This window comes from Peromyscus californicus, unplaced genomic scaffold, assembly GCF_007827085.1.
Source record: "Peromyscus californicus insignis strain IS unplaced genomic scaffold, ASM782708v3 Scaffold_5__1_contigs__length_169319896, whole genome shotgun sequence".
NCBI lineage: Eukaryota > Metazoa > Chordata > Mammalia > Rodentia > Cricetidae > Peromyscus > Peromyscus californicus.
The window spans coordinates 88,295,291-88,321,689 of NW_026294573.1; the positions used below are offsets into that span (position 1 = coordinate 88,295,291).

Consider the following 26,399-nt stretch of genomic DNA (forward strand, 5'->3'; position numbering starts at 1 on the left):
TGGTGAGTGGGTGGGGTGGCTGGCCCCAGGGAACTCCAGAGGTTGTCACTGGGCGAGGAAGGGTAGAACTGGTCAGTCCTGTTCTCAGCCTTTCTGTGGCTTTGCTCGGAGTCTGGGAGTGGTTGTGGGACCTGTTGGCTCAGGCCTGGCTGGTTCAGGAAGGCCAGGGAGAGACAGAATCAGGATCGGGATCGTGGTGGAGGAATGATGGGCAGTACTGGGGAAATCCCACTCTGTGAGGTGCACCTGCCGCGTGTTGCATAGGCGTGGTCCCCACTCTGCGTTCACGAGTGATGGCACCATAGTGGGCATGAGGAGGCAAGAGAGATGGAGAGAGTGGATGGTGTCAGGGTGACGGGAAGTGGCTTCCGTTGAGGAGTGAGGCGAGACTTAATGAAGGACTTCCACAGGGACTTGCCTTCCACCCCCAGGCACTTGTCGCTTTGCACATCCATGTTCTTCTGGTCGAATCTAAGAGGAGCTCTTTGATGTCTGCAGCTGTAGTTGGATTTACAAAACAGTGCACAGGGCTGGAGGTGTAGCTCAGTGTGGTTGAGTGCTTGGGACGCCCTAGGTTCCAATCCCAACACCACCAAAAATAAAAAAATGCAAAGACTCACAGCCTGCTGGAGAAGGTGTCAGGTGTGAGGCAGTGTGAGGGAAGAATAGAATGGCTGAAGTAGTTGATGGCTGGATGTGAACGTTAGGGTGGGCCCCAAATTAATGGCTGCTTAACTCCAGACTCAGAGTTGAGATTGGGACACTGGGTATACTTATTACGGATTTGGTTTTGGTCTGGAGGTGAAGTGTGGGGTCCACTGTGGATTGATTTTGGTCAGATAAGAAAGTGAATGAGAGATGGCCAAAGGAAGCCAAGGCTCCTGGAAACATCTTGCACAAGGAAAAGTTAAGGGTTCAGAATGTTCAGAGTTAGTTCTGGGGCTAGTGGGATGAGGGGGTACAAGGGTTCAGGTTACTTGTAATGATTACTTGGCTTAGGAGAAAGCGCCTTCTGTCTTGGATACATTTAAAGGAGAGGCCAAGGCTTGGATGTAGATCCGTGGTAGTGCACTTGACTGAAGGAGAGGCTGTGTTTTTTTCTGTCAAGGATGCTGGAGAGGAGAGAATATGGTATTTCTCTGGCTCCTGGATTCTATCTCTGGAATTTGATGTAGTTTCTTAGGAACAGTGCAGTTTGGTATAGAATTCTAGACATTTTTCTCTTTCTGATTTTTGAACTCTATTGGGTCCCCCACTTGGTTATTTAACGTATTCCCACATGTCTCCACAAGTTTGGGGAAGGCAATCTCAAGGAGGTTGAACAGTGAGTTTGCTGGGTTTGTCTGACTGGGATAGCTGGAGTTAGGTGAGGACAGATGTTAAGTTCAAGGGCTCCAACAAACTTCTTTACTCCCTTGACTGTGAACAGCATCTTACAGGCAGGTTCATCTCCGGTGTGTTTAAGGAGTTGCTGTGCTGGTTGGTTTTTGTCAACTTGACACAAACCTAGACATGTCTGGGAAGAGGGGATCTTAATTGAGAAAATGCCTTCATCGGATTGGCCTGTGGGCAAGTCCATGGCATTTTCTTGACTGATGTGGTAGGACTCCACCCACTGTGGGCTGTGGTCCTGAATGATGTGAGAAAATAGACCGAGCAAGTCAGAGGAGCAAGCCAGTAAGCAGCATTACTCCATGGCTTATATGGCTTACACCTTGTCTCTGTAGGTACCCAGGGACTTTTGTTTCTTCCTCTCTGCAAAGCAGTTACTACGAATTGATCTCTTTCCCATCTGAAATAATTGCTAGCTAGCATTCTTTGTCTACTCTCATCACCTATTTTAAGATTTATACTCTTAGGGGCTGGGGAGGTAGAGATGCTTTGGGGCTCACCGGCTAGCCTGCCTAGCCTGCTTGGTGAGGGAGTGAGAGATCCTGTGCCAATAACCAAAACAAAACATGTAGACAATGCCTGAGGAATAAATAGTACTGCAGTTGTCCTATGGCCTTCTTGTATAGGTGCACACATATACACGCACATCTACATACATTCTACATACATCTAATATACATGCACCCCTCCACACACATCCAGAAAGAGTTACACCTTTCTAATCTTTCATTTCATGGGTTTTTTTTTTATTGTTGTTGTTTGTTCTTTCTTTTCTTTTCTTTTTTTTTTTTTTTTGGTTTTTTGAGACAAGGTTTCTCTGTGTAGCTTTGCGCCTTTTCTGGGACTCACTTGGTAGTCCAGGCTGGCCTCGAACTCACAGAGATCTGCCTGCCTCTGCCTCCGAGTGCTGGGATTAAAGGCGTGCGCCACCACCGCCCGGCTTTTTTTTTTTTTTTTGAGGTGTAAGGGGATTGGGAGTACTTGAAATCTTCAGTGTTTACCAAGAAATCTTTCTTTTGTTTTTAAAAATATTCTTTTCTAATGTTTAAACCCATATTTTCTTTTTCCCCCCTCAAACTTCTTTCATTAAAATTCTAGGTCTCTTCTGTGGTTGCTTGTTTTTTTTTTTTTTTTGTAAATTACTTTTTAAAAATATGAAAGCATAACAAACTCAAATTTTCTGCAGTAAGTTTTTATATCTATCATTATGCATTTCAGCTTGGACATTACCTTTGTCTGGTGAATGTTGCATAAGTGGGTTTCTTTGGAGGAAACTAGACATAGGGGTTTTTTTTTAAACTCATAATTAGAAAAAATTTCTGTATGTACATTTAGTACTACCTCAGACAGTGTTTTGTTTTGTTTTGTTTTTCTTCAACAATTCAGTATGGTTATTTATTTGTATTTTATGCACATTGGTGTTTTGCCTGCATAGATGTCTGTATGAGGGTGTTGGATCCCCTGGAACACAGGAGTTACAGACAGTTGTGAACAGACATGTGGTGCTAGGAGTTGAACCCAGGTCCTCTGGAAGAGCAGGCAGTGCTCTTAACTGCTGAGCCATCTCTCCAACCTCTAGACATAGGTGTTGCTTTGAAGTTTTATTCCATTATTCCATGATGATCAGATAATATTATTCTTTTTTTTGCATTTTTATGGTCATGGGATGTTTATAGATATTCCATGGTTAATTTGGTATCAGTAAGCATTAGTGGTTTGCTTTGTTTCTACGTTATCTTTGATTTTATTTGTATTTATTGTTTGGCATTTGTTTGATGGACTCTCATTTAGCCTGGGCTGGCCTCTCATGTGTTGTCTTTTGTTAGTAAAATAAAAAACAAAAGGAAGAGACATGATTAAGAGTATTTAGGAATCTCCCAGTTTCTGTTGGTCTCGTGCCTGGAGCGGCCTGAGGGCTAGACTGTGTTATCTGGGTAAGTAAGAAGCCAAGACTAGGATGGAATTCTGGAACATTCTCCTCACTAGGCCACTGAAATTACAGAGACACAGGCAGGAAACACAATATTCTACACAGCCTTGAGTAGAAATTCTTGTTTGATCTCAGGTCATATATCACCATTTGGTGAACTGAGATGTTTTAAGAGTTTTAGCTTCAAATATTTCTGCTGTTTATCTGAGTAACTGGGGTCTGGCCATCCTGTTGGGACTTGGGATCTTAAACACACTCACTTTTTCCCTAAAGGGAAAGAGAGAGAGAGGTTATTGGCAGATGCGTTCCTCTCCCTTGCCTTTGCTTTTAGAGCTGTAGCAAGTCACATTTTAGATTTATTTTATGTGTATGGGTGCTTTGCCTGCATGTATATCTGTACGCCATGTGTATATAGTGCTTGCTGAGGCCAGAAGATTGGATGAGGGTGTTGGATCCCCTGAGACTGGAGTTACTGGTGGTCGTGAACCACCATATGAGTGGTAGGAATTGAACCCGGGTCCTATGGAAAAGCAGCCTCTGAGCTATCTCTCCAGTCCCCATTTTAGATCTCTTTATCCAGCCAATAAAAATATGTTGAGTGTCTATATTGTGCTGTAAAAATCATATGGTTCATTCATAGTGCCAAGAGAGGATTAAACATATTTAGAGATTAAAATGATTGTTATGGGAGTATACATGTTTTATGGGAGATTAGAAAGTGTGTACACCTTTCCTTAGGAGTGGAGAAGACTTCAGGGAGAATGAGGCATTTTGGCTGGCTCCTGAAAATAAGAGTGAGTTCCAGACAAGTAGAGAAGAGGGCATAGGCATTCCAGGTGAAGGGAGCACCATGATCATGATGTCAAGGATAATAGTAGATAATAGATAGTAGGTAGTAGGTAGTAGATAGTAGGTATTAGGTAGTAGATAGTAGATAGTAGACCCTTCTGGAAGGTACCATGCAGTTAGAGTTTGGGAACCTGAAGTTGGAGCATCATGATCATGATGACAAGGATGATAGTAGATAGTAGGTCGTAGGTCGTAGGTCGTAGGTAGTAGGTAGTAGATAGTAGGTAGTAGGTCGTAGGTAGTAGGTAGTAGATAGTAGGTAGTAGGTCGTAGGTAGTAGATAGTAGGTAGTAGATAGTAGTTGTCCCTACATGTACCTGGAAGGTACCATGCAGTTGGAGTTTGGGAACAGGAAGCTGGAGGAGTTGATGAGAAGACAGATGGCGGAGACTGTTGATTTGATTGGCAGAGGAATGTGCATTGTATATTGTGGACAGTGAGTCACTGTTGAAGGTCTTAAGGATGAGATTGGAACTTGACCAGTTTTATTTTGGTATTCATGTCTTGGTTCTCTGTGATACATGTCCATTGACTAAACATTTCTCACTTTTAACTTCCCGTTTCGGACACATGTGTTTCTGACTTAGATTTAGATGTCTGTGCCACTTGCCACGAACATGCCACGTGCCAGCAAAAAGATGGGAAGAGGATCTGCATTTGCAACTACGGGTTTTGGGGCAACGGGAGGACACGCTGTGTTGGTAAGTTTCAGGGGTGGGTTAAGCTGAAAATGTGAATCAAAACCAAAGGCTCTCCGGTTTCAGAGTCTATGCAGGGCAAGACTTGTTACTTTGTTCACATTTTTCTCAATGGGTTTTTGCCAGTTACAACAGAATCTTGCTTTTATTGTTTAGATATAGCTCTTTGCTGGTGTTGCCAAGGAAGAACCCCTTGTGTTAGATGCCGTTGACCTGAACTCTCTGGAAACTTTGACCTACACAGATTTGAAGTCTGTTTTGTGTCCTGAGTTTAACTTAACAACAAGAGCAAATATTACATTTCTTAATCTCCCATGTTGTTTTGATATAAAACTGCTTATGTTAATATCATGGAGGAAAATAAAGCCTTCTTTCCTATTGGGGGTTTTTGATTAATGGATAAAATGACTTACTGTGTGTCTTATGTCCATCCGAATCTGTCCTCTGAATTTCTGTAGTTGTGACCCTTTGGGATGACTTCAAGGAATACTTTAAGATGACTTCAAGGTTGTTTAGACAAGATGCAGCTAAGATTCTTCTTCTTCTTCTTTTTTTTTGCCTCATGGTGTCCATGCCAGGACAATCAGATAACATTGAGATTCAAGCACAATTCAGAGAGAATGTCTTAACAATTTAAGTATACTAAACACGGTAACTTCTCAGTTTCCTCCTTGCGATATGCTGTAAAGGGTTTGCCTTGTAGCTGTGGACAGGCAGTGTCCATGCCTTGTTGAAATACGTTTGTGTTGATTTTCGTGTGTGAGTGAGGATGTGTGTGTTACATGTGTCTTGTGTGTGCACATGTATGTGTGTGTGTGGAGAGGTGTGTGCAGAGGCCAGAGGAAGATGCTGAGTGTTCTCTGTCACTGTCCACCTTGAGACAGAGTCTCCCATCGAACCCGGAGCCAGGCTGTCAGTCAAGAAGCACCCCCCCCCCATCACCCTCCATGGCCATGTCTGCCTCTCTCTCTCTCTCTCTCTCTCTCTCTCTCTCTCTCTCTCTCTCTCTCTCTTTCTTTCTCTTTCTTTTGAAGCAGGGTCTCTCTACATAGCCCTTTCTGTCCTGGAACTCACTCTGTAGTATCCATCTCTGCCTCCTGAGTGCTAGGACTAAATGTGTGCACCACCCGGTCGGGCCATGCCTGGCCTTTTACAGGGGTTCTGGCTGGGGCTTTGAACATAGGCTCTCATGCTTGTGTGTCACGTGATTTTAACCTGCTGAGCCATCCCCCTAGCCCTTTGTCCTCATGTGAGTTTCTTTTTTTTTTTTTTTTAACTCCTTAAAGAAAAGTAACAATTCAATCCTGCGTTCAAACAGTCCTGTTCGAAAGGTTGGTGGAGTCCCATTCCATTTCACGGATACAAGCTGTCCCTGTAGCCACCATTGCCCATTCTGCAGGCTGGACTTTCACCTGTTTTGACCAGTCTCACTCCAGAGGGCTCTTCCTGGAAGAATTGTGGCTGCTCTGCAGTCAGGTTTCTTAGGGAATTTCTCCTACTTTTCCCTCAACAGTTTGTGCTCCTTTGCTGGCAGCTGGAGCTGAGGATCTGGACGGCGGGGTCCTGTAAGGCAGTGGTTTCTCAACCTGTGGGTCGCCACCCCTCTGGGAGGTCCGACAACCCTTTCACAGGGGTCGCTTAAGACCATTGGAAAACACAGATGTTTACACTATGATTCATAACAGTAGCACAATTACAGTTATGAAGTAGCAACGAAAATAATGTTATGGCTGGGAGGTCACCCCAGCATGAGGAACTGTGTTAAGGGGTTGCAGTGTTAGGAAGGGTGAGGAGCACTGCTCTAAGGAACTCCTTCTCTCCTGGGATGCTGCTGACTGTGGTTTTCATTGCCCTTCGACTTCCAAGCAATAGGTGCGTCTCCTAGGAGAGGAGACAGCGTCACAACGTTTCTGCATTTGTTCCCACTGGTCACTGCCTGTCCTAGTACTTGGACTGCTGCGTGCACAATGGAGGTTACTAGTGTGGTTGTCATGTGCCAAAGGTACCATAATACGGCATTATGTCAACGGACTTAAGAATTCTAAAACCTTCTTCAAACCTAAATAGGCCAATTGAAACCTTCAGGGGAACACTGTATCAGTTCAAACGAGGCATGACCCCTCTAGGCTCCGGTGTTGGGACACTTGGTCCCTAGTTGGTGGTGCTGTTTGGCGAGGTGGTGCAGCCTGCTGGAGGAAGTACGTCATTGGGGGTGGGCTTTGAGAGTTCAGAGCACCCTACTTCTGGTTTGCTCTGTCTGCTTGGTGCTTCCTGGTCCCGCAGCCCTGCCTGCTGCTTGTGGCCACGCCTCTACACCTCTGGAACTGTAAGGCTAAATACACTTCTTCTTCTTCTTCGAGTTGCCTGTCACGGTGTTTCATCGCAGGAGTAGGAAAGTAACACAGACATGTTCTGAGAAAGCAGGACAAAGGCCAGGGCACAGGTCGGCGTGTGCCCGAAAGCTCTGTGTCGTTTGTCACCTGAGCCGTGCACTCGACCGAGCTGTGGCTTGAGCGTTCAGTTGCCCTGCTCTCTCAGGCAAATCTTAAGACAGATCTTTTTACCCTTGACTTGTGTACTAGAGGCAGTTGAAAACTTCAAAGGGTGCTGGCTGTAGCAGCCTACCTCGGTGCTGTGGAGGCCGAGCCTAGATTCCTCCTCCTACTTATTCTCTCTGCCCACCAGCCACACCTTGCCCTCTACTGCCTAGGTATTGGCTGTTCAGCTTTTTATTAGACCAAGCAGATGCCTTAGTCAGGCAAGGTAAAACAGCAACCCATCTTTACATAATTAAACAAATGAAGCATAAACAAATGTAACACACTTTTACATAGTTAAAGTATATTTCACAACACCTGGGTTTGGTTCCCGGCAGCTCTGTCAGATGGCTCATGACCCTTGTAACTTCCGTTCCAGGGCGTCTGGCCTCCAAGGACACCTTCACTCACTGACATAACACATAGTTAGCCAACATATACGATTAGACCTAATTCTCTAATACTGAAAAGACCAAGAAAGTGGCTGAATTGGAAATGGGATTATTCTAGGCTTGTTTCCCCTGGCTTATCAAATTTCTATTAAATTAAATTAATGTATGTGTGTGTGGTACGTGTTTGTTCATGTGCATACGTGCCTTTGTGTGTATTCTTGTGGGTGTGTGCATGCGTCAGTCAGAGGACAGCCTCTAGTGTTGGGTCCTCACCTTCCACCTTGTTTACGACAGTGTCTCTTGTTGCTTTCAGTGGTGTACACCCGGCTTGCTGGCCACTGAGCTTTTGGGCATTCTCCTGTCTCCACCTCCCCATTTCTCCACAGGAGCATTGGGATTACAGATGCATGCTGCCATGTCTGGCTTTATGTGGGTTGTGGGGATTTGCAAACACTTTACCCACATCTCCTCAGTCATTAGGCTTTTACATTTTATTTTTATTACATTTTATCTGTGCATGCACACGTGTGTCAGTGTGTCACGCTTGGAGGTCAGAGGACAACTTTTGGGAATTGGTTCTTTTCCTCAACTTTGTAGGTCCTGGGGATATAACTGAGGTTGTCAAACCTCTGGCAAACCCCTTTATTCTTTGAGTGGCCTAGCTGATCCGCTAATGTTTTATTTTGAAAGTATTATTACTCTCATGGGATTGAACCCAGAACTTCATGGATACTAGGCACAGGAACTCCCCCACAGAGTTACATTTCCAACCCTTTATTATTTTTTTCTTAAATGTGAAAAAAATTAAAAACTAACCTGCTGCCACTCTTCAAGGAAGATGGATTCCCAGATTAGAAAGCTGTGTTTCTCTTGTGGTTTTGTATACAGCAGGTACATAATTATGAGAGTCTGGTTCCCGTTAGTCTGGAAAACATGAGGCTGGAGAAACAAAGAGATCGGTAAGCTGTTGTCGCAGAGTAGAGATCCCTTAGTCTACAGTGAAGAGGTCTCTGGGTAAGACACATGGTGTGGACAGGAAGCTTTGGTGTGAGTCCTTTCTGTGTGTCCATCTGCAGATAAAGATGAGTGCCAGTTTGGAGCCACTGTGATCTGTGGGAACCACACGTCCTGCCACAACACCCCTGGAGGGTTCTACTGCGTTTGCCACAAAGGCTACCGAGCTACAAACAACAACAAGACATTCATTCCCAATGATGGCACCTTCTGTACAGGTACTAAGGGGCTGTGACGATGGCCACTTGGTGTTGACACAGCACTTGATGAGTGGAGGGTAGAATCATGGTGGAAAGCCTTGAACTTGGACATAGACTAAGTAGTATTAGTTGGTTTTAGAGAATGAATGCTAATATTGTGGGTTGGCTAGCTTTATATCAATTTGACACAACTTAGAGTCATTTGGGAAGAGAAAACCTCAATTGAAAAAAATGCCTCCATAAGACTGGCTTATAGGCAAACATGTCAGGCATTTTCTTGATTAATGATTGATGTGGGAGGGCCCAGCATACTGTGGATGGTGCCACCCCTGGGCAGGTGATCCTGGTTGTTATTAGAAAGCAGGCTAAGCCGCCGGGCAGTGGTGGCGCACGCCTTTAATCCCAGCACTCGGGAGGCAGAACCAGGCGGATCTCTGTGAGTTCGAGGCCAGCCTGGTCTACGAAGTGAGTTCCAGGAAAGGCGCCAAAACTACACAGAGAAACCCTGTCTCAAAAAACCAAAAAAAAAAAAAAAAAAAAAAAAAGAAAAGAAAGAAAAAAGAAAGCAGACTGAGCAAGCCATGAAGAGCACGCCAGTAAGCTGCACTCCTCCGTGGCCTCTGCGTCAGCTCCTGCCTCCAGGTTCTTGTCCTGACTTCTCTCAGAGATGGAGTATGAACTGAGAGTTGTAAGATAAAATAACTCTTTCCTTCCCAAGCTGTTTGTGGCCATGCTGTTTTATCAGAGCAGTGGAAACCCCAGTGAAGACATGCTGTTAGATGGGCTAATGGTATTGTAGTCTATAGAACGTTATTATTTTGAAAGATGTTGAATTGTCTGGGGCATTATTATGAAGTATTTTGTGTTATGATTTCTGTGAGCAGTTTTAAATGACAAAATGTGAACACTGATTGGATAATTTATGCTTTTTGGAGGGTGGGCGCCTGGTAATTGATTTACTGTTTTTCTAGTTTTCTGTGTTTAAACATTTAAAATTTATTACAAGTGTTTATGAGTATGTGTGTTCATGTGTGCATGTATGATGTATACATGTATGGTGTGTGTGTGTGTGTGTGTTTTTGTGTGTGTGTGTGTGTGTGTGTGTGTGTGTGAGAGAGAGAGAGAGAGAGAGAGAGAGAGAGAGTAGGCCTGTGTGCGTGTGTGTGTGTGTGTGTGTGTGTTTGTGTGTGTGTGTGTGTGTGTGTGTGAGGATGTTAGAGAACTACCTTCAGAGTTCTGTTCTTTTCCTGCTGGTCGTGGGGATTGAACTCAGGTTATTCGGCTTGAGCAGTAGGTTCTCATACCCACTGAGCCATCTTGCTGGCTTGTGTTTAAACCTTTTCATAATGAACCATGAGGCTGGCCTCTCTGGAGACCGTGTGCCAGGTTCATGTTCCTGTAACTAAGCACAGCAACTCACTAAACACCAAGGGTTTCTGTGCCTCATAGGAGGTCTAAGCATTGTCACGAAGAGGGCTTGCCAACACAGGCTCAGCTGAGTTAGGAATGTGACTTTTGGCACCACAGTAATCTTGTTGGTGAGATTCCTGGGCATATGTTGGTTGAATGGAAGCCATGAGAAAAGCCCTCCTGATGTTCGTGACTCTGGGCGAGCTCTGTTTCTAGGTAGTATATCCTGATAATACAGCTCTTCTGCTTTCTCAGGTCCCTGACCAGTCAGTCACAAAGGGGAGAGGCCAGAAACTCCTCGTGGTTCTGAGCTGCTTGACATAGGCTCTGTGACTGTTTAAAAGCTTTGTGGTATTTCCGGGTTTTCAGGGAAGGAAGGAAAGCAGAGCGTGTTTGATCTTTCTATGGCTAGGAACCGTAGCTTCTGGCCTCTGCCATTCTACTTGACCTGTGCCAAGATGAAATTCCTGGAAGGATACATTCAAACATTCAGCTTTTTCTTACCAAGAACGAGTATATTGTCCCGGAGAACACATTGTATCCAGTGTCATGTTGTCTTTGCAACAAATTACTGCTATGTGGTTTTAAAACTGTGATGCTGGGTGGTGGCCCACACCTTTAATCCCAGCACTCGGGAGGCAGAGCCAGGCGGATTTCTGTGAGTTCAAGGTCAGCCTGGTCTACAGAGCGAGACCCAGGACAGGCACCAAAACTACACAGAGAAACCCTGTCTCGAAAAATCAACAAAACAAAACAAAACAAAACAAAAACGAAACTGTGATGTTGCCATATTATAAGAAGATGTTGCACATTATAAGAGGAGTTGCTTTTTTTTTTTTTTTTTTTTTTTTTGAGACAAGGTTTCTCTGTGTAGCTCTGACTGTTCTGGAACTTATTCCGGAACTCACTCCATAGACCAGGCGGTCCTCAAACTCAGAGATCTGCCTGTCTCTGCCTCCTTAGTGCTGGGATTAAAGGTGTGCGACACCATGCCTGGTGAGATGCTAATTTTAAAAACCGTGTATGATGATGATCTATTATCAAGCTCATTTAGATACATTTCTAATGGTTTTCTTCTCTGCCAAGGAAGTACCAGTGGGAGATGACAGGCAGACAATTAATTTCCCTGTCACGTGTTAGTGAAAAGTGAGCAAAGGTGTTATCTGGAATCCAAGGGTGGCCCTTATCTTAGCAGTGAGGAAGAGACCTGAAGATGGTCTAGGAGACATGATACCTGAGATTGCTCTTTAAAAACTGCATCAGTATTGTTTTAAAGGATGCATTCAACTTTTAAAAGTTAGGAAGAATGGCCGGGTGTGGTGGCACACACCTTTAACCTTAGCACTTGAGAGGAAAAGGCAGGTGGATCTCTATGAGTTTCAGACCAGGCAAAGCCACACTACATAGTGAGTCCCTGTCTCAAACAAGAAAAAACAAAACAAAACAAAACAAAAAACACCCAAAAGATAGGAAGAAAGAATGGAGCTGGGGTTGTAACCCCAGTGGTAGAACACTTACCTAGCATAAGCAAGGTCCTAGGTTTGATCTCTGGTTTGCACAGCAAACAAGCAGAAGTTGGAAAGATGAAGCGGGGGAGGGGGGCAAAGAACAGGAAAAGAGAGAAGGAAATATTTTCTGCAAGGGTCAAATAGGTGCCAGCCAACCAAAGCCAGCCTGCCTGGACAAGATCCTGCACAGGCCCTCGTGTATTTATTCTGTTTCTTGCAATTAATTATTGGTGATCGTTCCTGTTTTGAAAAAGAGACACAATTCACATTCACTAATTTCCCTTCTTTTGAAGTGTTTAATTCAGTGGGTTGAGGATATTTACAGTCATGCTACTGTTGCCAGTGGCCATAACCCCATAATGAAGCCCATATTCATTGGTGCTCATTCCCTTGACTTTTCATTTTGAGGTCTATTGGCCCCTTGGAAAAGCCGATCGGTGCTTTTTTCTTGCTGGTGCTAAGAAGCCCAACACTTCAAAATCAGTTGCCAGGGAGATATGAGTGGATGCTGGTTGGGGTGTAGGTCCAGTGTGGGGGGTGTCAACCTTTATCCGGTGTCTGTGTGGAGCCTCGGTCCCTGAAGCCAGCTCCCTGTATTCTGAGGGATCTTCTTCCAGGAGTATGTTGTAATTTGCAGAGTCTAAGTCAGGCTCCAGAGCTGGTGACAGGCATCTTCGGAGGTCACCAGTGATAGAGGAGGAATGAGCTACAGTGGTTCGAGTATGGACTGACGCCAGTCAATTCTGGAAAACCAGAAGATGTTCTGGTGTCTGAAGATGCCCTGCCGTGACTCTGACAAGTCACTGAAGCCTTGCCATGAGGCAAGGTCTTCAGCAACAGCAGTGTGAGAGTGGTCTGAGAGTTAGTGGAGAGAACCGAGACCCATGTGGAGTAAGGCTGGGGACTGTCATTTCCCTGCCCAGGGGCCTCCGAGTAGGCATGGGTCTCCCAGGGTCTGTCAAAAGCTTCAGGGTGACTTCCCCATGCCTTTCGAGTCCCCAAGTCTTGTGTATCATCCTGCACGGGAATTTCCTGCATTGTTTGGGCCTTGTGTTCTTGCTTCTGGAGGAATGGAACCCCTTCACCCATGGCTGAGAAAGGAGAAAGTGACAAAAAGAACCGAGGAGTGTTGTCACTTAGCAGTTCCTGGGGACTTCTTTCTCACCCGTGTCCGCCTCACACCTTCATGCCTAGATCTCAGTTCTTACCCATTTCCCAGTCCGGGTTAGGTCAATTGGCCTTTGCCTAGGGCAGGAAACTCTTTCTAAGAGAGCAAATGTTCCCAAGCTTCTTCTCTCCTGCTGCTCGGTGCGTGAGCCTGGCCTGGCCTCAGCTCAAATGTGTAATCACACTCAGACTGCCTGCTCTCTGTGGTGAACCACCCATTTGGCTTGTTTCTGCCTTAGGGTTTCCTCCAGGAATTTTTCCAAGTGGAAATGTAAAATAGGGTATTGTGTGAAGAAATGGTATGATATTTCCTCAAAAATTAAAAATAAAATTACTACATGGTTCTGCAATTCAATTTCTGGACATTTGCCCCCAAACGATTGAAACTGGAATCTTAAAAAGACGTTTGTATACCCACGTTCACAGTAGCATTGTTCATGATAGCCAAGGAACATCACAGAAGTGCTCCAGCTGTTCATCCACAGATGGAAGATGGAGATAGTGCACATCAGGGAGCGTTCGTTGTTCAGCCTTCAGAAGGAAGGAGGGGGCACAACATAGGGCACATGCTTAGCATGGGCAGTGGTCTAGATTCAACCTCTCTCTCCCTCTCTCTGTCTCTGTCTCTCTCTCTGTCTCTGTCTCTCTCTCTCACACACACACACACATTTTACACATGCTGTAGTGTGCATGAACTTTAAGGACATGATGTTGAGGAAACATTCCACTGAGGCACAAAATTGCCAAATTTATAGAGACAGGGAATAGCATGGTGTTTGCCAGGGGATGGGAAGAGGGGGACCTAAGGGCATTAATGTCAATAGGCATAGAGCTTCACTTTTACGAGATGGAAAGAGTCCTAAAGATGGCTGCTGGGGGCCATGGCATACAACCCTGTGACTGTTCCTGACGTACTACACTGTACTCTTAAAAATGGTTAAGATTTTCACATTATTATTTTATCATTAAAATGTTACATATTTACTCAGATGTTCAGCTCCAATGCTCAAGCGCAGTGCAGATTATCAACAGAAATAGTCTATCATTAAACACAAAGTCTTGATGATGACATGGAGTCTCTCCCACCTCAGGGGGTAATTCTGGTAAGCTTGATAGGTCAATCAGTTAAGATTCTAGAATGGACTAGAGAAGGGATAATTTCTAAACATTATAAGGTAGCAGATGATTAAAAAAATCAAAGTCATGGGACTAGAGAGATTGCTTTATAGTTAAGAGCGCTTGTTGCTCTTCTAGAAGACCTGGGTTCAGGTCCCAGCACCCACGTTGGATGGCTCACAACTGCCCGTAACTCTAGCTCAGAGGATCCAACATCTTCTTCTGGCCTTCAAGGGCACCTGCACTAATGTGGCACATATACACAAAGGCATGCATACATTCACATAAATAAAAAGAAATCTTAAAAGAAATTCAAAATTGCCAGGTGGTGATAGTACATGCCTTTAATCCCAGCACTTGGGAGGCAGAGGCAGGCAGATCTGTGAGTTTGAGGTTAGTCTGGTCTACAGAGCGAGTTCCAGGACAGCTAGGGCTACACAAGCCCTGTTTCAAAAAAAACAAAACAAAACAAAAAGTCAAAATTATGTCACAGCAATCTTAGTTGTATGTGATAGGCCCATCTGAACTTAACTAAGGCAATTAATTACATCTTCGATTCCATAAGATAGAGAACTATTGATTGTGATAATGCACAATTGGACGATGGTAGTGAGTGGTTCTGAATGTGGACTTCTAGGTAAGTACCTAGGCACAATTGGATGATGGTAGTGAGTGGTTTTGAATGTGGACTTCTAGGTAAGTACCTAGGCACAATTGGATGATGGTAGTGAGTGGTTTTGAATGTGGACTTCTAGGTAAGTACTTGGGCACAATTGGATGATGGTAGTGAGTGGTTTTGAATGTGGACTTCTAGGTAAGTACTTGGGCACAATTGGATGATGGTAGTGAGTGGTTCTGAATGTGGACTTCTAGGTAGGTACTTGCCTTCGAATCCTGGAGTTTCCATTGCTGTCTGAACCAATTGCTTAACCACTTTGTCTGCTTTAGTAACCTCCAAAGGGGCTATTGTGGAAATTAAATAAGATGAATATAGTATTTAATAAATAATGAAGTGTTGAGGACAGTGCTTGACATGTGGAAGATGACATGCAGCCATTATCGTTATTAGCAATAATTATGACAATTATGGCTATTAGGTTGTTGAGTGACTGTACACAAAGCTAACTGATAATGACTGTGGTGACTCCTACAGCGTGGGTCAGCAGCCAGAAGTCCCACGTCTTTTCCATACCCTCGCTACTTACCCACATTTTGAAGTTCAATGAAAAGCCCCTCATTTCTTCTCCCTCGGTATTTTTCAAGATGTTTCCTAGAGAAGATGGGGTGGCTGTCTCTACTGCTGTGGTTTGTTGAATAGCTTTGTCAGATGTTTCTTGTTCAATTGACAGGTGAGCAGAAGTACAGTACAAGCTAGAATGAGTCAAACCTAGCAACGGTGTTGATGTCTCCAGGGACAAAATCATCTTAAAATGTGTCCTTAGGGTTGGAGAGATGGCTCAGCAGTTAAGAGCACTTGTTGCCTTTGCAAAGGACCTGAGTTTGATTCTCACACCCACATGGCAGCTCAGAACCATATCTGCAACTCTAGTTCCAGGGGATCTGGTGCCCTCTCTGGCTTCCTTGGGTGCCAGGCACATTCATGATGCACATACACACATGCAGGCAAACATACACGTAAATGAAAATAAACAGATCTTTTTTTAAAAGAAACAAATTGACCCAAATTGACGTTGGTTTTATTTTGTATTATTTATACTTTAAGACTCTTTTTGTAATAATTGCCCTAGTCCTGTGATTGTATTGTCAACCATTGACTGGTTTTTGACCTCCTCATTCTTCGTGGTATCTTTAATTTCCCTCAATATTTTTGCAGTGCTGGGAAATGAACCCAGGCCTCCAGCCTACTGAGTACTTGCTCTGTGTCTGAGCGACACTCCCAACCGCTTCCCTTTGACACTCTTTACTCTGGTCTGATTCACTGCCTAGAGTACTTTCTCAGCTCTTCTTTTTTAGAAAAGAAATGTCAGTGGTGCAATTCCTGAAATCATTATTCAGAACTACCATTGCTTAGCCAGAGCATGCTGTTTTGTTCCCTTTCTTAGAACTCTAAATGTTACTCAGTTGCTGGGAAGCCCTGTGTTCCAGACAGGAAGTCCTAGGTCAGGTCGAGTGAGTCCTCACAGCTTCCCATTCCTTTTCTTGGGGGCTTTCTTATTTTCTTATTTATGGATTTCAGAACGACTTTCATGTTTTGTTTTCCTTTTCTTTTAGCAACTATCATTTACATAACACCCATACACACATATTTGTGTGTTTGTTTTTGATGATCTATCCCAAGGGGTATATTCTTGTCTGCCTGTCCCTCCTTCCCTCGCTCCCTCACTCCCTCCTTCCTCTAGGCTGGATATGAATCTGTAGCCAAGGCTGGCCTGAGACTTACTAAGTAGGCCAGGCTGGCCTTGAACTGGTAGCAATCCACCTGCCACAGCCCCCCAGTGCTAGGATTACAAGTACGAACCGCTGCACCCGGTTTGCTCTTTCTCTCTTAAAACTAGCTGCTTCACCAAGTATCCTGAAACGTGCCTGCCCACCTAAACTGTACAGTACACTGGTGGTTATTATAGTCATAGATTTCCACAGTATCACCACTGAGTTTTGAAGATCTTCCATCTTCCCACCAAAGCCCACCTCACTAGTCTCCTCACTTCCGACTGACCAAGGCAACCGGAAACCCGCTTTTGTGTCTCTGGTTTGGTTCTTCTGGAGACTGCTTTTGAACGTGGTCGTGGTACTCCTTCCTTCTTTTATTATCCTGGGCTTTTGAAGTAGCTCTGGTCCTTGTATCAAAGACTTCCTTACCAGCTACATGCTTGCCCTTCTTCCTGGAGGTGTGGACAGGGCTGCAGTAGGTGCCCTGTGCCAAGCCATGGGAAGATTGAGACTGGGCCCTGGGGACCAGGTACTGGAGCTTCAGGGAGAGCCAACGGGAAGGGCGTGGTCGCACCCCTCCGGAGCCCTGATGGCCAGGTTTGAGTTCCGTCTTTCAGCCAGAGTCCTGTGCTGTCCCAGGAGAGCAGCTTCTGTCTGCAGTCTTCCTGCTTGTGACCTTGGATTGGGATGTGTGGGCCGGGGCGCCTTTCCCTCACTGAGATGAGCTCTGGCACAGACGCCCTCTATTTCCTCAGTTTCTCTTCAGCAGTTCTCGGCTCTTTTTCACCTGCCTCTGTAAGACCTCGCTTTTTATCTCGTGATGTCTGTCTCACACCAACTTTTTCACTGTGTGTTGGGAGGATTCCTCAAGTTGGGATTCACAAACCTGTTTTCCAGCAGTAGCCCATCTATGGTTTAATGCCTTTTTGAGTTTTTATTTTTGGCATTCACATTTTGTTTTCAGTTTGTAAGGTTTCATTGTATTCCTAGAAATTCTCCCTTGAAAATCGATGTTTTATTTTCTTAACTGCACTTATTTGAGCCCTTCATGTGCTCAGGGTAATCCAGTTGTTTATTGCTGCCACCCAAAAATCCCCTCATGTTTAGTGGCTTAAAGAGCAATTTATGGTCTGAGGAAAAGGTTCCGTGGATAAAGCGAAGACTGGAGTTCAGATCCTCAGATCCGTGTAAAGCCAGGTGTGGGAACACATGGTAGTTGTAATGTAGCTCTTCAGGTGAGATGGGAGGTGGAGCGAGGAGGTGGAGCCGGGAATCCCGGCAGCCTTCTGAGCCAGCTAGTGTGCTGTATGAACACTAGACAACAGAGAGACCTGCCCCCAATGAGGTGGAAGGCAAGGCCAATATCTGAGGTTATGCATATGCCATGTGGCATATGCATGCCTGCACTCACACACATGAACATGTACACACACACACACACACACACACACACACACACACACACACACACACACACACACACCGACCGTGCATATGGGCTGGAAAGCCATGCTTGCCTGTTCCTAGCATTTTTTTTAACTCTTCAGTAACTTGTTTTATACCAAGAACTTCAGTTTAGATCTTTTATTTCTTCAGTTTAGATCTTTTATTTGATTTATTATTAATGTTTGCCACTTTGGAGATCAAATTTAGGGCCTTGTGCATGCCAGGAAAGTGTCCCACCACTTTGAAAACATTTAGTTTTTTTTCTTTTCTTTAATTTTTGAGACAGGATCTCACTATGTACCTTTGGCTGGCCTGGAACTCACTCTGTAGGCCAGGCTGGCCTCAAATGCATAGAGATCCACCTGCCTCTGCTTCCTGAGTACTGGGTTTAAAGGTATGTGACACTATGTTTGGATTTTTAAAATTTACTTATTTTTATTTCTATGCAGTGTGTGCATGTGCACACGTGTGCACACATGTGCCTGCCCGTGTCTATGTGCACCATGTGTATGTAGTGCCCTCAGAAGCCAGACAGGAGCATCCTTGGATCCCCTGGAACTAGCTACGGCATTTGTGAACCACCTGATGTGGAGGCTTAGAACTGAACTCAGGTCCTCTGCAAGAGCCACAAGCATTCTTGACCACTTCCTAGTCTCTCCAGCAATCGCTTTTGGTTTTTTAAGACAGGGTCTTGTGTGCTAGCTAGTCCAAGCTGGCCTCAAACTTAGAAGCTTCTTGCCCCAGCCCCCTAAGTACTGGAATACTGGCACGCACTACCATGTCCAGCTCATTTTAGACATAAGCTTACTTTGAAAGCACCCTTATTTTACAGGAACTGAAGTTTTTGTTATTGTTTGTTTGTAGTGCTGCAGATTTTACCCAGGTCCTCATGCACATTAGGTAGAGGGTTCATCACTGGGCTGCATCCCAACCCTACAGTTGGTTTTATTTGAGACAGAATTTCATTTTACAGTCCAGGCTGGCCTAAAACTCATGCCCCCTACCTCAGCCTCACATGTGCTGGAATTACAAGTGCATCGTGTGTATGCCTGGTGCCTATGGAAGCCAGCAGACAGTGTTGAATCCCCGGGACTGGAGCTAGAGATGATTGTGAGCTGCCATGTGGGTGCTGGAAATCGAATCCAGGTCCTCTAGCAGAACAGCCAGTGCTCTTAACTGCTGGGCCATCTCTCCAGCCCTAATTTTTTAATTTTTAAAATTAGTTTTTTAACGTAATGTAATATGTGTGCATGTGTATGTGTACATGCACACATGCCACAGCACACAAATGGCAGCCAGAGAACACCTTACAGGAGCAGCTTCTCTCTTCCTACCATGTGGATCTCAGGGATGAAACTGAAGTTGTTAGGCACCTTTACCTGATGAGCCGTTTCGTTGACCTGCATAGGTTTTTTTGAAGAAGCGTGATAGATAGATGCATGTGTGTGTGTGTGTGTGTGTGTGTGTGTGTGTGTATGCATGTGTGCATGCATGTGTGTGTGTGTGTGTGCGCGCGCGCACACACATGCATATATGTGAGCCTGAGATCAACACTGAGTGTCTTCCCCAGGTTTTCTTCACCTTGGTTTTTGAGACAGGATCTCTCACAAAACCTGGAGCTAATGATTTGCTGGATTGACTGGCCAGCGAGTCCCACTGATCCTTTGTCTTCACTCCCCAGGGCTGGGATGATGGGTCTCCGGATATTCCCGGCTTTTATGTGGGTGCTGGGGGCTGAACTCAGTTCTTCATGCCCGTGTGGCAAGGACGTGACTTAAAGGTTTCCCCTGCCATTAAGTGCTTTGTTGAGAGAGAGAGAGAGAGAGAGAGAGAGAGAGAGAGAGAGAGAGAGAGTGTACTGGGCCTTGAAACAAGGACCTTATTTACTTTGGACAGGCATTCTGCCACTGAGCTACATCCTGAGCCCTCTAATATAGTTTGTTTTTTTGAGTCTCATTTTGGGGAATTTTTTTTTAACTTGTCAACACACTGACAAGTATTTATTATTGAACATTTCCTATGCTTTCAATGTTTTTGGTGTGAAGAATTTACACGAAGAACCTGTAAGGAACAAAATAAAATTACAGTACAGTGGCAAACAAGTGTATGCATTTATTGGGGTTGATGGACAGCGTGAAAAGGTGACTGCCACAATGTCTTTCCTTTTCTGTTTTTTTTCTCCCCCCTTTTCATATTTTGGGATGGGTCTTAAGACATCGATGAGTGTGACGTTCCTGGCCTGTGCAGGCATGGAGGTCAGTGTATCAATACTCCTGGGAACTTTGAATGCTACTGCATGGAAGGATACTTGGCAAAGGACGGTCCTGAGCCTTTCCACCCAAGCACGGACGGCACATTATGCACAGGTAGGTGTCTGCCAGAGACACAGCATCTGAAGGTGAGATTTGGTGGGTGTTTATAGATCTGCAGTGGAGACATGAGTACACATCGCTTCCCATATTTTTATGAAATAAAACCAACGGCCTAATCAAGATAGAGTCATGTTAAAAAAAAAAGTCAACTTCAAGTGTTAATAAACTTTATCAATTCACAGATATTTTGTTATTACCTCTTGCCTGTTAGGTCTGGTAAGAGCCCAGTATCTCAAAAGTGACCTTGAAAATTAAGAAAGTGCACCTAATTTAAGGGCACTTGCGATCAGATTTTTACTTTGCTGGGCAAGGTGTCTCTTTAGTGAGCATGAGTCAGGGTTGATTGCTGATTCTTTCTGTTTTGTGCATGTGTGGATGCTGTTTTGTACGGAGGGCCAGAAGAGCAATAAGGACAGTCATTGGAAACGTGCTCAGAAGCCTCATGGAAATGAATCTGTGTTCTTCTTAAAATAGGGCCTGGGGGTGTGAGGCACTGGGTATGTGTAGAGAGATGGTGAATTCTGAAAACTTGTATTCATAAAGTAAAGAAGTTGACATGGTTTTGTTTTTTAGAAATAGACTGTGGCACCCCTCCTGAAGTCCCTGGTGGCTACGTCACAGGAAATTACAGCTCCACGCTGGGTGGTCAGGTCCATTACAGCTGCAAGGAAGGGTTTCTCAGGGTCTCAGGAGATACAGTTTCCCGCTGCATGGCCCTGGGCATGTGGGAGTCTCCGAAGTTACATTGCCAAGGTAGGTTTTCAAAAGCCTTAGCCTCCTGGTTATAGTGTCCTGAGGTGTTTTTTTGGTTTCCCTTCGGGATAGTAAATGTGCTTAATAAATCCAACAGGTCATATTTGTTTCTGGCAAGTTTTTATTTGGTTCTCTAGTATTTTCAGGGTCTGTATCTTGTCTGTAAACAATGGCCCTACCTTTTGCTCTGCATTTATAAAATTCTGTTTTTCTATTTCAGGGTCTTGACTAGTGTTTCCAGAATGAAAACCTAAATAGTGGGGTTAACATTGAATGTTTTAATCTTATTTTTGACTTGTTTGGAAATGATTTTGGTGTTTTAACATGAATTCAGTTATTTATTTATTTATTTATTTATTTATTTATTTATTTATTTATTTTATTTGGTTTTTGGTTTTTTTCGAGACAGGGTTTCTCTGTGTAGTTTTGGTGCCTGTCCTGGATCTCACTCTGTAGACCAGACTGACCTCGAACTCACAGAGATCCGCCTGGCTCTGCCTCCCAAGTGCTGAGATTAAAGGTGTGCACCACCATTGCCTGGCATGAATTTAGCTTTAAAAAAAATGTAAAACTACCTTTATTTATGTGTGTATATGTATATATAAACGTGTGTGTGTGTGTGTGTGTGTGTGTGTGTGTGTGTGTGTGTGTGTGTACATAGCATAATGTGTGTGTAGAGGTCAGAAGACAACTTGATGGAGTCACTTTTCTCCTTCTGTCATGTGAGTCCCACGGATCTAACTCATTGTCATCCGGCTTGGAAATAACTGCCTTTTACCCACTGAGCCAGGTCACTGGCTGTGATCTCAGTTTTTTGATGTGCGTGTATCTATTTATGTGCTGTACGTAGCACTGTGTGCCAAGTACATGCTAATCAAATTCCCTGAAATTGAGTCATTTAGTGTTTAGAAGATCCCTGTGAGTGGACGAGAAGGCTGCCCTCTCCAGGCATCAAGAGAGTAAATTGTTTAAGGTCACACACCAGGGGTAGAAGCCAGAGATGCCAGTTTCAGAGGCTGGGTTTTCAGTTACTCTGTTGTCTTTCACTTTTCTGTTTACTATTGTGGTTATTTTTCTACTTTTTACTTTCTCTATCTTCAGTGATTTCCATTTTAACAGTTCTTGGGTTCCATATAGTCTTGAGGAAGTGTCCATCCATGTTCCTTTTACTATGTTTTAATCAGACACTAGCTATTTTTTTTATCATGTCTTTTAAGCATGTATGAAGGTAACTACACACATTTTCTTTTAATCAGTAATGTGAGTTTCACTAATACAGTTTTCTGATAATGATTAGTATTGTTAGGATGAATTATTTTGAGGCTTTGGCTTCTTATTTTAATCAGGATTGTATTTGCTAAATATTACTTAGAATTCTTCACTGATACTCAAAGGGTGCCATTTTTGTTATATTTAGTATCAATGACATTCGGAATTTAAAAATACCAAAGCATTTTTTTCCTTGCTCTGTAGAATTTTTTAAGATTTGGGAGATTTCATTTGGAAAGCCATCTGGATGTGACACTTTTGGGCAAATTTTAGCCCCTGAAGTATTTTAAAAACTCCAATCCAAAGGATCATCTCTATGGGCAGCAATCCCGAGTGATTTTATGTCTTAGATACTTTCTAGATTGAAGGGACTTTTGATATAACAAAAAAGGTAATTGTCATAGTTAATATTGATTGTCAATGGACAGGATCTAGAGTCACCAAGGAGACAAGATTGTAGGCATATCTGTGAGGGGTTTTCCTAGGTTAGGGTAATTGAAGAGAGAGGAGCACATTCCATAGGCTGGGGTCCTGGGCTGTCTTCAGAAGGGGAGGACTCACTGAGCACCAGCATCCATCCTCTTTCTTTCCTGGCTATGGATACAGTGTGAGCAGCTGGCCCTCTCCTGCTGCCAGGCCTTCCGCTGGATAGACTGTGTCCCTTCCAACTGTGAGACAAAATAAATCCTCTCTGGATACAGTGTGAGCAGCTGGCCCTCTCCTGCTGCCAGGCCTTCTGCTGGATAGACTGTGTCCCTTCCAACTGTGAGACAAAATAAATCCTCTCTGTCGACTGTTTTATCACAGCCAGAAAAGCATCAACTATAGCAATGATGGAAAAGGGAAAATCTCAATTTTCTTTGAATTTATTGCACAGCTAAGAAGTAGTGTTATATGGGACTAAGTTAATCTTGTTGCTGTTCTACTTGTTGGGGTTTTAAACATGTGTAGATACTTTCTTACCATCCTCAGAGTGAAGAAGTTATAAGAGTTCTCAGATTATCTTTCAATGGATCAATTAAGATAGAACACTTAGAATAAATGTCCTTTGGCAACAAAGGAAGCAGTCCATTGAGGGAAAAGAACCTACTGAATAAGAGGAGTTACAGATGATTTGCAGAATGAGTTATTAAAATTAGTCACCTAACAAGGGGTTAGTATCTAGAATATACAAGGAACTTGAACTACTCAGTAGAAAAAAATAATTCAGTTAAAGAACAGGCAAATTGGGGCTGGAGAGATGGCTCAGCAGTTAAGAGCATGAACTGCTCTTACAAAGGACCCGAATTCAGTTCCTACTATCCACATGAAATGGCTCACAATAGCCCATGACTCTAGCTCCAGGGAATCCCATATCATTGTCCCTTGTAGGTACTTGCACAGACACACACCCATATACATAATTAAAAAATAATACAGTAAATGTTTTTAAAAGAATGGGCAAATGATCTAATAGACCTTTCTCAAAAGAATGCATGCAACTATATGGAAAAAGAAGTTCAGTATCACTAATCAGAGAAATGCAAATCGATTTCCACAGTCTTATCCCATTATCTGGCCATTATCTAAAAGACAATAAAGAAAAAAATACCAAATGCAGGGAGGGTGAGGAAGATGGGGGACTCTTGATGGGAAAGTCAATTAGTGCAGCCATTATAGAAAACGCTAAGGAGGTTCCTTAGAAACACAAATAGAACTGCCACATGGGCTGGCTATCCCACTCCTGGGCATACACCCAAAGGAGATGAAGTCAGCGGATCAGAGACACCTGCACGTGCATTCCCAGCACAGCCACTGCTCCCAGTCACAAGCAGTCAAGGTGTAATCAGTCTTGGTGTCCATCAGTAAATGAACAGTGTTTCTATCCAGATGTGCAGTGGACTATTAGAGTCTTAGGAAGACAGGGATCTTGTCATTTGTACCAACATGAAAGGACAGGAGGAGGCTGTTAAAGGAAATGACCCAGGCACAAAAAGCCAAACACTGCATGATCTCACTTACATGTGGAATCTGAAAAGTTGATCTCAGGCCAGTGAGATGGCTCAGCAGGTAAAGGTGCTTACCACTGAGCCAGACAGCCTGATCTCGACCCCCAAGGCCCATATGGTGGAAAGAAAGAGCCTACTTCTGCAAGTAGTCTTGTGACTCCCACATGGTGTCATGACACACACACACACACACACACACACACACACACACACACACACACACATCCCTCTATATACACACACACTCCTACACACACACACACCTATACACACACACCTATACACACATACCTATACATACACATACCTACATACCTATATACACACACATACCTATCTACACGCACACACCTATACACATCTATACACAAACACTTCTACACACATACCTATACATACACATAGCTACACACCTATGTACACACACATACCTATCTACACACACACCTATACACACACACCTATACACAAACACTCCTACACACATACCTGTACATATACACACCTACACACACACCTATACACACCTACACATGCCCCCCCACACACACCTACAACACATACCTACATACACATCTGTATACACATACCTACATACACATCTACATACATGTACCTATATACACACACCTACACACACTAGAAGCCTTGACATAAAAAAGTTTAAGATTATGCCAGGTGTAGTGCCACACACCTTTAAACCCAGCAGAGCCAGGAGGATCTCTGTGAGTTTGAGGCCAGCCTGGTCTACAGAGTGAGGTGCAGGAGAGCCAGGGCTGTGTAGAGATCCTGTCTCAAAACCAATAAACAAAGTTTAATAGTAAAAGAACTTCAAGTTCGTCTCCTAGAAGTAGAAAATCAACAGTGGTCATCAGAGACTGGGAAGTGTCCTAGAAGTTCCACAGGATACTGTCTATCCTGTCCTTTGAGGCAGGGTCTCTTACTTTGCTTTTCTTGCTTCAGAACTACTTATTTTTGTTTTTTAAAAATATAACATTGAGGTGGTCGGTGGTGGCACACGCCTTTAATCCTAGCACCTGGGACGCAGAGCCAGGCAGATCTCTGTGAGTTCGAGGCCAGCCTGGTCTACAGAGAGAGATTCAGGACAGTCACCAAAAATACATAGAGAAACCCTGTCTCGAAAAAACAAAAACAAAAACAAAAAATATAACATTGTAATTAGTTCTTTGAGAATTTCATGCAATGCATTAATCATATTCACCTCTCCACTCCTTTTCCTAACTCCACCTGAGTCCACCCCTCCCCTGCCCACCCCTTTCTGATTTCCTCTTTTTAAAAATAAGCCACTGATTTAATGTGTGCTGCTCATGCACATGGGGGCGGGTCATTCCCTGGAGGGTGGTCAACATACCAGGGGCCATACCCTTAAAGAGAACTGATTCTTCCTCTCCCAGAAGCCCTCAGCTGTCCACAGCTCCTCGGGGCAGAGCTCCATGACCCTCTTCCTGCTCAGTGTTAGAGTGTTGTCTGGTTTGATCTTGTGCAGGTCGTGTGCAGGTGACCACAGCTGCTGTGAATTCACGGGCAGTAGTCCTGTCATGTCCAGAGGACACCGTTTGCCCCACTTGTCATGCTTTCTGCCCTGGTTCCTGAGCCTTGGGCCGGGGAATATGTGGAATGTGTGGCGGTGTACTTGTTCCATGTGACCCATTGCTCCAGGAACAGTCTCTCACTTTTACCTGGACCTTCTTGATTCACCCAGGCTGGCCAGCCCGCCAGCCCCAGGAGTTACCTGTCTCTGCCCCCTTAGCACTGGAATCCTAAGAATTACAAGTGTGCATCATCATGCCTGGTGTGTGTGTGTGTGTGTGTGTGTGTGTGTGTGTGTGTGTGTGTGTGTTGGGGGGCAGATATCAGCCCCAGGTAACATTCCTCAGGAGCCATCCACTTCTTTTTTTTCAATTCAGGATCTCTCATTGGGACCTGGGTCTTGTGGTGAGCCCTGT

General features: G+C 44.1%; 1 protein-coding gene across 2 annotated transcripts in view; it reads left to right on the forward strand.

Moving 5' to 3' along the window:
• Susd1 (sushi domain containing 1) overlaps positions 1–26,399 on the forward strand; it is a 123,995-nt gene that overhangs the window by 4,512 nt on the left and 93,084 nt on the right. For both annotated transcript variants that reach the window (XR_008213736.1, XM_052716708.1), the window contains exons 2-5: positions 4,759–4,872; positions 8,875–9,030; positions 20,264–20,416; positions 20,996–21,175. Coding sequence is in view for 1 of the 2 variants with exons in the window: in XM_052716708.1 (XP_052572668.1) it covers positions 4,759–4,872; positions 8,875–9,030; positions 20,264–20,416; positions 20,996–21,175 (603 nt within the window). In the remaining variant the exon portion in view is untranslated. The remainder of the gene's footprint in view (positions 1–4,758; positions 4,873–8,874; positions 9,031–20,263; positions 20,417–20,995; positions 21,176–26,399) is intronic.